Here is a 13,621-nt window from a genome sequence, read left to right on the forward strand (position 1 = left end):
CAGTACTAGGTCTGCACTCTAAAAGATGTAGCAAAGAGCGTTTTGGTGGTGGTGCTAGCTGAGTTGTGGTGGTACCTCCCTTCTCTGCACAGTGACAGAGATGCTGGTGAATGTGCTGAACATCTGCTCAGATGATGAACTCATGTCAGAAGGAGACGACCTGTGTGAAGGTAAGAGGAACAGCCAGGATTTAATGAGGCACGTTAAGACCCCCGCCCGCACCCCTCCTAACTCCTCACTAGTGTTAAGAAGGTAAAGCTGGTAGCTTCATTTTTCATTACAGCTGGTTCATCCACAGCATGTCATAACAGCTCTGTCAGACAAACACACACAGTCTCATATCTGGAGTTCATCTAGAACATCTCAGGAGTCACAAGAGATCTGACGGTGCTCAACTCGACATTCCACTGTACACTCCTCTCCTTTACTCCTCTCCCCTCCGCTCCCTCTCCTCCGCTTCCACCTCCTCCCCTGTTCCCCTCTACTTCCTTCCTTTTCTCCTCTTTACTCTCCTTTCTTTCCTCTGTTCCCTTACTTTTCTCATTTTCTTTCCACCTTCCTCTGCTCTGATGTTCACAGACTATTTAAAGCAGTAGAACGCATTATAATGCCCAACCAAATGCTTAGAATATTTTGTTGTATTTTATGAGAAGATGGAGGAATCCCAGCAGTGCGTAAGGAGGTGATCCGGAACAAGATCCGAGCCATCGGGAAAATGGCCAGAGTCTTCTCTGTTCTCAGGTGAAAAAGCCTTTCACTCTCTCTGTCTCGTCATCACACACGACAGCATAAAGGCTGACCTAAATGGCACACTATTCCCTATGTAGTGCACTGCGTTTGACCAGGGTCCATAGGGCTCTGGTCAAAAGTTGTGCACTATACAGGGAATAGGTTGACATTTTGGACTCAACCATACTGAAAAGGGAAAGTCAGAGTGAATGGAGCGGGGTGGGAATAGACTGCAGTCTCTATTTTTAGTTGAGACTAGAATGAGTCTAGTTTATGAAATGAGTGAAGTCAATTTGAAAGTGCACAATGACTTCGTGTTTGAAAACACAGTGCCGCTTTTCGATAAGGATGAATGAGCAGGCAACAGTGAGTCACGAGGCAGCACACCACCGTGTGCATAATGCCATTAGACATGATTCCAGATTAATGCTGTCTCTGTGATTTAGCCTGCCACACAACTGCAATGGGGAAAGGGAGATATGTAGATCAGCACAGAGATCCTAGAATTGAAGTTTGTTCTAGAAGTAGGCCTATTTCTATATAGAGCAGTCTGTCTTTCACAGTGGCCCATATACAGAGATATCATGGGATGCTGCTACAGCTCTGTATGAGCAGAAATGACGAGTGTTTTAACATATGTAAACTCAGCAAATAAAGAAACGTCCTCTCGCTGTCAACTGCGTTTATTATCAGCAAACTTAACATGTGTAAATATTTGTATGAACATAAGATTCAACGACTGAGACATAAACTGAACAAGTTCCACAGACATGTGACTAACAGAAATGGAATAATGTGTCCCTGAACAAAGGGGGGGTCAAAATCAACCGTAACAGTCAGTATCTGGTGTGGCCACCAGCTGTATTAAGTACTGCAGTGCATCCTCCTCATGGACTGCACCAGATTTTCCAGTTCTTGCTGTGACATGTTACCCCACTCTTCCACCAAGGCACCTGCAAGTTCCTGGACATTTCTGGGGGGGTGGCCCTAGCCCTCACCCTCCAATCCAACATGTCCCAGATGTGCTCAATGAGATTGAGATCCGGGCTCTTCGCTGGCCATGGAAGAACAATGACATTTCTGTCTTGCAGGAAATCACACACAGAACGAGCAGTATGGCTGGTGGCATTGTCATGCTGGAGGGTCATGTCAGGACCAGGAAGGGTACCAGAATGAGGGAGGAGGGAGTCTTCCCTGTAACGCCCAGCGTTGAGATTGCCTGCAATGACAACAAGCTCAGTCCGATGATGCTGTGACATACCACCCCAGACAATGACGGACCCTCCTCCAAATCGGTCCCGCTCCAGAGTACAGGCCTCGGTGTAACGCTCATTCCTTCGATGATAAACACGAATCCGCCATCATGCCTGGTGAGACAAAACCGTGACTCGTCTGTGAAGAGCACTTTTTGCCAGTCCTGTCTGGTCCAGCAACGGTGGGTTTGTGCCCATAGGCAACGTTGTTGCCGGTGATGTCTGATGAGGACCTGCCTTACAACAGTCCTACAAGCCCTCAGTCCAGCCTCTCTCAGCCTATTGCAGACAGTCTGAGCACTGATGGAGGGATTGTGTGTTCCTGGTGTAACTCAGGTTGTTGTTGTTGCCATCCTGTACCTGTCCCGCAGGTGTGATGACCGCATGTACCGATCCTGTGCAGGTGTTGTTACATGTGGTCTGCCACTGCGAGGACGATCAGCTGTCCGTCCTGTCTCCCTGTAGCGCTGTCTTAGGCGTCTCACAGTACGGACATTGCAATTTATTGCCCTGGCCACATCTGCAGTTCTCATGCCTCCTTACAGCATGCCTAAGGCACGTTCAATCAGATGAGCAGGGACCCTGGGCATCTTTCTTCTGGTGTTTTTCAGAGTCAGTAGAAGGCTTCTTTAGTGTCCTCTATGTTTCCATAAAAGTTACCTTAATTGCCTACCGTCTGTAAGCTGTTAGTGTCTTAACGACTATTACACAGGTGCATGTTCATTAATTGTTTATGGTCCATTGAACAAGCATGGGAAACGGTGTTTAAACCCTTTTCAATTAAGATCTGCAAAGTTACTTGGATTTTTACGAATTATCTTTGAAAGACAGGGTCCTGAAAAGGGGATGTTTCTTTTTTTGCTGAGTTTAGTTACTGAAAGCTTTGTTAGATCTCTAAGGTGTTTGTGTCTCTCGCTCCCTCTCTTTCTTCAGGGAGGAGAGTGAGAGTGTGCTGACACTCAAAGGACTGACCCCCACTGGGTCGCTGCCTCTAGGAGTGTTGTCAGGGGGCAAAGAGACCTTGCATACCGGTACGTGTCTCTCTCCCCCTCCTCACCCCCTCAAACGCCCCTCTCCTCCCGCACCCTGCTGTCTTTCTCTCTCTCTCTGAAGCCCCCATGCCCTACCCCCACAGAGGGCCTTGGGGTGTCATTTAACACTGCCGTTCTCCCTGCGCTAACACAGGCTTAGCCCAACCGCACGGTAAACTGAAGGATGTACGCTTCACTGAACGTTTTTACATTTTTACATTTCATTATGGAAAACAAATCATAGACCCTGCTCCTCTGTGTTCCGTTTTCAATTATGCAGTCGAGAGGGAAACTATCACTGCCACTGAAGCCTACATATGGGACGCAGCATTTGTCTGTTTGGGTCTCTGTGTCAAGCCAGCTGTCCGCTTTGGGTAGTATTGAAAACCCGACCCGAGGCAACAGAAAATGGTTTCAATGACTCTCTTGGTATAGAGGAACTACGTCACTGCCTAAAATACACTGCCTTTTAGTTAAGGTAGCTGATGTGCCATCTAGTCAAATGGCTACCCAGCATTTCACTATAAGGTCTATTCAGCGCATGTGACAAATTTGATTTAATGCGAACTAGCCACTTAATGCACTCGTTAAAAAAATAACCTCTTTGTTCTCCATCTTGCTTGCTATTATTTAGTATTTTATTAAAGCCGATAAAGTAATAACGAAGGCAGTGTCGTAGTTCTTCTTTGCCAAAAGTCATTGAAACCAGACCCTAGTCACTGTGTTGCCTTGGGCCAGATTTTCGAGACTAGTTGGGTAGAAGGTTAGGGAGACTGAGCTGTGGGCGGGCAGGCGGTTGGAGGGGGGCTGGACCAAAGTGGCCTGTCACTGATGTGGTCAACCAGCCCAGCTAAAGGTCAACCAGCCCAGCCAGCTGGGGGAATGCACACACACGGCGCAGGAGGACCTGGTCTGTCAGCAGGGAGGAGAGAAGGGAATGCTGGAGGTTGGGGGCTGGTCTCCTCCCAGGCGAGGCAGAGGTGTAGCGAATAGAGGTAGAGCTGTGAGCATTCGGACGGAAACCACATGACATGACCTTTACCAGAATGCCATTGTCTGTATGCGTCCCAAATGGCATCCTATTCACAATAGAGTGTACGACTTTTGACTAGAGCCCTATAGGCAATGATCAAAGGTATTGCACTGTATATAGAATAGGGTGCCATTTAGGGGACGCACCCTGTGTCTGTCAGTCCCTCCAGTCAGATGTGTGTTCTGGTTCATTACATCCCGTTTGTTGTTTCTCTTCACTGCTTCCTAGCAGTACTCTAGTGACATTTTAGGGATACACTGTCCAGTTTTGACTGCAGTGCTCTTTAAAAACATGCCGTGCCAAATTAAGAAGGGAAATGCCTTAGCCTAGCAATTTCTATTCCACTCCTTCGAAGATGTTTTATTGTCACACACACCGGATAGCTGCATCGAAATTGCCTTGCTCAAGAGCACATCAACCGATACAAATAAAAATAAAAATATATATATATTTTTTTCATTTTTTAAAATTTCACATTGTCAGCTTGGGTATTAGAACCAGCGACTTTTCTGCTACTGATTTTGAGGGACGCATTTTTTGAGGGAATAATTGTTTGTTAAATCAATTTGCGGGGGCCACCCGAGTGGCGCAGCAGTCTAAGGCACTGCATCGCCGTGCTTGAGGCATCACTAAAGACCAGAGTTCGATCCTAGGCTGTGTCACAGCTGGCCGTGATTGGGAGACCCATGAGGCGGCACACAATTGGCCCAGCGTCGTCCGGGTTAGGAGAGGGTTTGGCAGGCAGAAATGTCCTTGTCCCATCGCGTTCTAGCGACTCCTGTGGCGGGCTGGGCGCATGCGCGCTGACACGGTCGCCAGGTGCACGGTGTTTCCCCCGACACGTTGGTACGGCTGGCTTCCGGGTTAAGTGGGCATGTAAAGAAGAAGTGCGGCTTGGCTTGTTCGTGTTTCAGAGGACGCACCGCTCTCGACCTTCACCTCTCCCAAGAGTTGCAGCGATGGGACAATACTGTAACTACCAATTAGATACCACAAAATTGGGGCGGGAAAAAGGGATAAAATGATGTCTTTGCCCCCCCCCTGCTCTATCCGCTAGGCTACCCGCTGCCTGTATGACTATAACAAATGAAAGATGGTCTTATAGCTAGATTCACCACCACTTATTATGTAAGTGACACCAGTAACAAAGCACCTCATTAAGAACAACTCAAATAGAAAGATTAAATCTGTCATCTCACCACAGTTCTCATCTGTCTTCATCACATGTATGTGTTCCTTTTGAAAACTGAGCCTAAACACACTTCATTATGACAATGTGAGACGTAGTGAGCTGCCTGAAATCAGTTCCCTTCTCCTCCCAGCAGACTTCATCAATTGATTTGGTTCCCATAACAAGATCCAGAATAACTATATAAAGGCCTGTGTGTGTGTGTGCTCACTGCGCAGCAAAATCCCAATGGCTCTTTAACGCCAGCAAGCACCATCTTAAGGTCTCCAGCAGGCATCTCTCACTCTAGGTGTGTCCTTAATTACACTCTATTCCCGATAGTGGACTTCTTTTGACCAGAGCCCTATGGGCTCTAAAGGAATAAAGTGTCACTAAGGATGCAGATGATTTTATCACACTTAAAACCAGTTTGAGGTGTATTTGAATTGTACAGTCTCTCTGTAAGTAGCCTTTTAGAAGCATTTATAACATGTGTAGATGCGGCAGGTAGCCTGGCGGTTAGGAGCGTTGGGCCAGTAACCAAAAGGTTGCTGGATTGAATCCCAGAGCCGACAAGGAAAAATCTCATTCTACACTTGAGCAAGGCAATTAGCCCTTATTGCTCCAGGATCGCCGTCAATAATGTCTGATCCCTGGCCGTGACCCCACTCTCCGAGGATGTCTAAGGGGAAGTGGGATATGCAAGATAAACATTTCCATTTCACACCTGTACAGGTTACCCACTTGTACATACAGTGAAACAGAGCTATACAGTCAGTGGTGTAAAGTACGACTTAAGTCGTTTTTTTTTGGTATCTGTACATTACTTTACTATTTATTTTTTACAACTTTTACCTCACTACATTCCTAAAGAAAAGAATGTACTTTTTACTCCATACAGTTTCCCTGACACCTAAAATGACTCGATAGGTTTTGAATGATTAGCAGGACAGGAAAAATGGTTTAATTCATACACTTATCAAGAGAACATCCCTGGTCGTCCCTACTGCCTCTCATCTGGCGGACTCACTAAACACAAATGCTTTGTTTGTAAATTATGTCTGAGTGTTGGAGTGTGCCCCTAGCTATCTGTAAAAAAGAAGGTAAAAAAGAAAATTGTGCCTTCTGTTTTGCTTAATATAAGGAATTTGAAATTATTTATACTTGTACATTTGATCAATTATATTTACTTTTGATAATTAAGTATATTTAAAACCAAATACTTTTAGACTTTTACTCAAGTAGTGATTAACTTGAGTAATTTTTTATGAATGTGTCTTTTTCAAGTATGACGATTGGTACTTTTTCCACCACTATACACAGTGCATTTGGAAAGTATTCAGACCCCTTGACTTTTTCCACTTATTGTTACATTAAAGCCTAATTCTAAAATTGATTTAAAAAAATGTTTCCTTGAACAGTACCCCATAATGACAAAGTGAAAACAGGTTTTTTGAAATTTTTGCAAATGTATAAAAAGTTATACAAATAAATATGTTAATTACATAAGTATTCAGACACTTTGCTATGAGATTTTAAATTGATCTCAGGTGCATCCTGTTTCCATTGATCATCCTTGATGTTTTTACAACTTGATTGGAGTCCATCTGTGGTAAATTTCAATTGATTGGACAGGCACACACCTGTCTATATAAGGTCCTACAATTGACAGTGCATGCCAGAGGTCGAAGGAATTGTCCGTAGAGCTCAGAGACAGGATTGTGTTGAGGCACAGATCTGGGGAAGGGTTCCCAAAAATGTCTGAAGAATTGAAGGTCCCCAAGGACACAGTGGCCTCCATCATTCTTAAATGGAAGAAATTTGGAACCACCAAGACTCTTCCTAGAGCTTGCATGCTCGGCCAAACTGAGGAATCAGGGGAGAAGGGCTTTGGTCAGGGAGGTGACCAAGAACCCAATGGTCACTCTGACAGAGCTCCAGAGTTCCTCTGTGGAGATGGGAGAACCTTTCAGGGGGACAACCATCTCTGCAGCACTCCATAAATCAGGTCTTTATGGTAGAGTGGCCAGATGGAAGCCACTGCTCAGTAAAAGGCATATGACAGCCCGCTTGGAGTTTGCCAAAAGGCACCTAAAGACTCTCAGACCATGAGAAACAAGATTCTCTGGTCTGATGAAACCAAGATTGGCCTGAATGCCAAGTGTCACGTCTTTAGGACACCTGGCACCATCCCTACAGTGAAGCATGATGGTGGCAGCATCATGCTGTGGGGATGTGTTTCAGCTACAGGGACTGAGAAACTTGTCAGGATCAAGGAAAATATATACGGAGCAAAGTACAGAGAGATCCTTGATGAAAACCTGCTCTAGAGTGCTCAGGGCCTCAGACTGGGGCGAAGGTTCACCTTCCAACAGGACAATGACCCAAAGCACACAGCCAAGACTACGCAGGGGTGGCTTTGGGACATGTCTCCGACTTGCCCAGACTTGAACACAATCAAACATCAAAGAACGGACAGAGCTTGAGAGGATCTGCAGAGAAGAATTGGAAAAACTCACCAAATATAGGTGTGCCAAGCTTGCAGCATCATACTCAAGAAGTCTTGACTGTAATCGCTGCCAAAGGTGCTTCAACAAAGTACAGAGTAAAGGGTCTGAATACTTCTGTGAATGTAATATATCATTTTGTTTTTTGCTAAATTTTCTAAAAACTTGTTTTTGCTTTGTCATTATGGGATATTGCGTGTATAGATTGAATATTTTTTCCCCCTCATCAATCAATTTTAGAACAAGGCTGTAACGTAACAAAATGTGGAAAAAGTCAAGGGGTCTGAATACTTTCCCAATACACCTAATTCTATATTATTATAATTATTATTATACCGCCTATGTTTGTCAGGGATGTTTTTCTCCTGCCTGCCTGTGTTTTCTCTGATCATGATGTTGATAATGGGGGGGGATCTCGTCTATGATGGGTTGTTTGGATGATTCGGACTGTCTGTTCTGTGGTTGATGATCTCTGGTTCTCTGCATTGATGACTCACTTTTCTCCTCTCACCACTACTCACATTTACATAGCCGCCGCTGAGGCAGCGGAGGCAAAAGGTACGCAAGCGGTCCCCGGATCCCTCCCTCAGTGTGTTGTTACTTCTAACCCTTCCAACAGGGCCCTCATTCTTTATGCACCCCTGTTGTCCCTTTTTAAATGTTCATTTTGTTATTGTTGTGCATTCACTGTGTGTGTGTGATTTGTGAGTTTTGCCATGGATTGGTGTACTTCATTTTGCAAAATTGCTGCTCTTGCATTACCAGTTCCTGCTACTACTGTACATGCATGATAGGACTCAAATGCAGTGGGCACTCCATTTGGCAGGAAGGACTTTAGCTTGAACCTCAACAGGCACTGTATAGTTACATTGTTCCTGGGTCTAAACACAGTCTTCACAGATAGGCTACAGATATAGATACCGATACAGAGAGTCAGGCATTTGGCCTAACAGTGACATGTTGAGAAACAGAGACTTGTTAACAAACAGCTGTAGGCAGAGGTCACATGGGTGGGAGCTAGATTCCTTGCCACTGCTGCAGGCAGCTCGTCCCTGAGCAAAGCCAGCTAAGACTCTGCTAGCCTAGGGAGCACCTCCTTCCTCCTCCTGGCTATCCAGGGATATATTCAGGGTCTAATCCTGTTACGCTGCTTGGCTGTTGCTACTCTGTTACTGTCTGCTTCTGTTGGCATGTTACTGTTCTAGCATTCAGATACACTCTTTGATCGCATACACATTTGGAGTAGTAATAGGTAGTTTGGTTTCTGTCCAAATATATTTTGTTGATGTCAGAGCATGTTTAATAGCAGGGGTGTCAAACTCATCTTGGCCCGGGGCCCACATTCGGTCTTCAACGAGGTTCCGGAGGGCCGCACTGAAAGTTTATTTCCTCTCTGTCAAAATTTTCTGAAGAATGTCCTCTAGCCATGGATTTTAGAATTTCCGATGCTGTCTTACTTTCCTTTAGGTGATTATTAGCGAGCTGGACATGGTCAAGAAACTGTATGAATGTAGTTAAATTATTGTCATTCTTTTACTCAAACCACCCGCGGGCCGGATTGGGGAGACCCCTGATTTATAGCCACCTATTAAAGCTGCAATATATAACTTTTTGGGCAAGTTGACCAAATTCACATAAAAATGTGAGTTATAGATCTGTCATTGGAAGCGGTAGATCTGTTCTAGGTGACCTATATCTAGGCTTCCAGATTATTATTTTTTTGCGTGTTTTACCTTCGGTTTTGTCAGCTGAAAATACTATATTTTTGTTAATGGAAGAGAGATTTCACAACAGTTCAGATGGTACAATGATTCTCTACAATATACTTGCTTGTTTTGCCACCAAACGGAAATTAGGTGACTATTAGAATTTTAGCAATTTCAGATTTCTGCGTAGTGCACCTTCAACTACAACTAATGTTTGCCTTGCAATGATACATTTCTCATTAGCAAACCAACTAACTTAAGATGTTATTTAAAATTGCAGATCTGTTTTCTATGAGTGCAGTGTCATTGATCACATTCTCCTATTGTCAACTGTAAAACGTCCATATTTTCCTCTTATTCTAAATGTTTGCCTTATTGATGTTGTTGTTGAATAGTTACTTACAGTATATCTCTCGTTTGCCCATGTTTTCTTTGTGGTTTTTACTTGGCACTTGGAATTTTACAGTAAGTCCCACATTCACTGTGAGGTGTTGTACTGTAGCTTGTTCTGTGGTTTTGTCAACAGTACTAGGACTGTGTATTCACCGTACGTACAGCTGTTGTATGTCTGCACTGTTTGTCTAAGGACGGTCAGCTATTACCTGCATTTGTAAGCATAAGAACCTGGAGTTTACTAAGGACCTACAATAAAGGCAAAACAAATAGGTTAATTTTCAGGTTAATACCTGAAGATCCTTTATTGCAGATCCTTAAAAGAGATGGCTAAATATTTTTTCACAAACATTTCAAGTTGAAGCATTCAAACCATTTTTTCCTTTGATTTCTAATTTTCCCTCTCCTCTTCCTTCTAGCTATTCAAGGCTTCTCTCCCACGAGGAAGATCAAGGACTTTGCGGAGGCGCAGAGCCTGGACAAAGTCAACGAGAGGATGCCTCCACGCAAGGATGGCCAGCAGCCGGTCAACCCAAATGCCCCCAAGAATGGCACAGACTAGGCCCGGAGAGTGACCCCCCCCTCTCTCATCCTCACCAGACACAGGCCATGGCCCTGTCTCATACACCAAAACTATCTTCTCTCGCTCTCTGTTTTCTATCTCCCTCATTCTCTCTCTATCTCTATCTCTCTATCTCTATCTATCTATCTCTCTGTCCCATTGTGACTCTTCACCCAGCTGGCCTATAGTTGGACAAGCACAGGACATGTAGGTAGGGAAGACACCACCACACTGGGAGAATGGTTTCAGACACCACAGAGTACAACCATGAAAATAAACAAAAAAACATTTTATTTATTAAATGAATAATATTAGGTATATTATGTAATGCTACAATTGAATGAACACATACATTTCTAAGATGTTCAAATAAGCATATAACTATGGTAAATGTCAAAGATCAAGACCATTTTGTAAATTTGAGTTGAGGATTGAGGTAGCTAGTAAAGGAGACCTTATCCTTTATTAGTCAATGCAAGTGTTTCTACTGTTATTTTATGTGCTTTGCAAGGGAAAGTTGACTGAATCTACAGATATCTACAGTTTGTGCTCTCATACATGTTGTCCATTTAAACATATATGTGTTAAGTAGAGAGAAAATAATGAAGGGAACGATTTGACACCAAGCAGAAGATTATTTTATACCTCCAGCAGAAGTTCAGTAGAACTGTTTTGTTCTTTCGTCTAATTTCTTTGGTAAAAACCTTGAAACCACTGAATGCTATTTATGCTGCTTTGGGTCAACTTGTTGCCCCTATATTTTATAGTTAGGTTAAACAGGATTTAATTTGACAGCCTTTAGTCAATCCTTGAGAAACTGCACAGAATTTCCAAATGATTTGTCAAAGAATTTTTAAAAAACCATGACAGAATTTATTCTAGTTTGCTACGATCATTGATGTGATGTATCAATGGACGGTGATTTGTTTTTCTAGTGCTAGGTGTTCTACATAGTGTTTTGATAGTTGTTGTTTGCAAGCTGTCACTAACCAACCGTTACTAACAGTGTGTTTAACTGAGGTCAGTTGGGGGGGGGGTTTATATAATATATACACTGTGTGTACAAAACATTAGGAACACCTTCCTAATATTGAGTTGCACCCCCTTTTGCCCTCAAAGCAGCATCAATTCGTCGGGGCATGGACTCTACAAGGTGTTGAAAGCGTTCCACAGGGATTCAGGCCCATGTTGACCCCAATGCTTCCCACAGTTGTGTCAAGTTAGCTGGATGTCCTTTGGGTGGTGGATCATTGTTGATACACACGGGAAACAGTTGAGCATGAAAAACCCAGCAGTGTTGCAGTTCTTGACCCACTCAAGCCGGTGCGCTTGGCACCTATTACCATACTCTGTTCAATCCATGTCTCCGTTGTCTCGAGGCTTGAAAATCCTCCTTTAACCAGTCTCCTCCCCTTCATCTACACTCATTTGAAGTGGATTTACAAGTGACGTCAATAAGGGATCATGGCATTCACCTGGTCAGTTTATGTAATGGAAAGAGCAGGTCTTCTTAATGTTTTGTACACTCGGTGTAGATATTCTGCAAAGGTAAAGTTTGATTCAAAAGGGATATAGGCCGACAGTATGTATTGAAGACAGCCACCAGTACCTTGGGTGTGTGGTGCCCCCATTTGGTCAGCTTTTCTGGAACATTGAGTGGGGAGCGGCCTACTATTCTTGAGTGATGTGCTGAATGTGGAAGGAAGAAAGTCCTCATGGTGAAGAAACATACTAAACACAAGGGAAGAACAACCAGTGGTGTCGTCTTCTCAATGCCCTCCGTGACAAGATGGTGGAGAAATCTTTCCCATGGAGCAAATGGTAACGCCACAGATATGTCCCAAAATGAACTGAAGCTTCTTCGTGTTCATTATTTTATGTTTTAAGATAAAACATTTCTGTGTTGAAATAATAATGACGCTTAGTTTGATTTCATATTGCTTTCCTTGTCAACGCTACATAAAGGAAATATTTGGGGCGTTTCTTGACAAAAGCTGTGTTAATGTCTCCATCTACTGTTGATTTGATGCAGATGCGTTCAAATGACTCCAATGTTGGAAACGTACGGGTAAGCTGGCCTCCAAATTGGCTCCAATTCAATGTTTTAGTTGCTAGCAGTTTGAGGAAAGCAGTACCCTGAAGAGGAGTGGATTGAGTCATCCAGTGAGACGCTGTGAAGATTGATGTTATCGGAATTTCCATTCTCTTTAGTGGCTCTTTGTCCATCCTATGAGTTATCTCCCCCTATGACAGTTTTCACTATCTGTGGTAGAATCAAAGCTGCGGACCTACAGTGTCTCTACATTGATCATGTAGTAATGTCTGATGGTTCTTCTGAATTAATTTGATTGTGAGTATTATATGGTCTTAACATATACATAGTAATTGTTCCTCCATGGCAGGAACTGACCCTCCATGGCAGGAACTGACCCTCCATGGCAGGAACTGACCCTCCATGGCAGGAACTGACCCTCCATGGCAGGAACTGACCCTCCATGGCAGGAACTGACACTACTTTTATAACACCCGCTCTCAACCCTTTAAGGTTTGACTTGATTCTTTAGGACTTGTGACTTAATGAACCGGTGCTTAGTTTTAGCCCAACATTTTTGGGGGCTACAACTGCTTGTCTGACACTCCTCCCGTCGCGCCACATGTAGTTTATTCTATTGTGTTAATCATTCAAGAAGAGCTTTTAAGATTTTTATTCTCATGTGAATTTTCCCTTTTATAATATATATATTGTAAGGCTTTTAAACGAGTTGCATTCAATGTGCCATGCCACTACCAAAACACACGCCAACACCTGTGTGTGACTGGTGAGGAGAAGGGAAATCAGAATGTCCCATTCTTGTGTTCAGCAGTGGTCATGGAGAGATCTTGGCGCCTCTTTCAACTCAACATGGGTCAGGTTTATCTGAGACTTTTGTTTTGTATTTAAAAATGTGATTTGTTTCTTTTCCCTGTATTGTGCTCCGAGTTAGGGGAAGTACAGGCCCCGTAGGAGGGCCGTATTTCTCACCTCTTGTCAGTTTCTAAACATATCTCGAATGTAAAAAAATATTTGTCATTTAAAGTCTCTTAATAGCTGTAAAAAAAGGATGAGGAAAAATAAGTCCAGTGCTTGTCATGCGAGGCCATGAAATCTATGTAGATGTATCACTTAAAAAAATAAAAATTAAATGCAATGTTTCTTGTTCTCCCTGTCGTGGCTTTCTGGAGTTTTTAGCTCTGCAGGT

General features: G+C 43.5%; 1 protein-coding gene across 9 annotated transcripts in view; it reads left to right on the plus strand.

Annotated features, from left to right (window-relative positions):
* The window catches only part of ppp3cca (protein phosphatase 3, catalytic subunit, gamma isozyme, a), an 80,924-nt gene extending 67,350 nt beyond the window's left edge, over window positions 1-13,574 (plus strand). For 2 of the 9 annotated variants that reach the window (XR_016496651.1, XM_021606378.3), the window contains exons 10-13: window positions 93-170; window positions 651-741; window positions 2,916-3,013; window positions 10,240-13,574. Coding sequence is in view for 8 of the 9 variants with exons in the window: in XM_021606378.3 (XP_021462053.1) it covers window positions 93-170; window positions 651-741; window positions 2,916-3,013; window positions 10,240-10,382 (410 nt within the window). In the remaining variant the exon portion in view is untranslated. Of the gene's footprint in view, window positions 1-92; window positions 171-650; window positions 742-2,915; window positions 3,014-8,252; window positions 8,280-10,239 lie in introns of all 9 variants that reach the window. The other 7 variants (XM_021606375.3, XM_021606377.3, XM_021606376.3 and 4 more) reach the window with 7 other exon arrangements.
* The last annotated feature ends 47 nt before the right edge of the window (window positions 13,575-13,621 follow it).

This window comes from Oncorhynchus mykiss, chromosome 6 (genome assembly GCF_057628025.1).
Source record: "Oncorhynchus mykiss isolate SJ-2025 chromosome 6, ASM5762802v1, whole genome shotgun sequence".
Taxonomy (NCBI): Eukaryota; Metazoa; Chordata; class Actinopteri; order Salmoniformes; family Salmonidae; genus Oncorhynchus; species Oncorhynchus mykiss.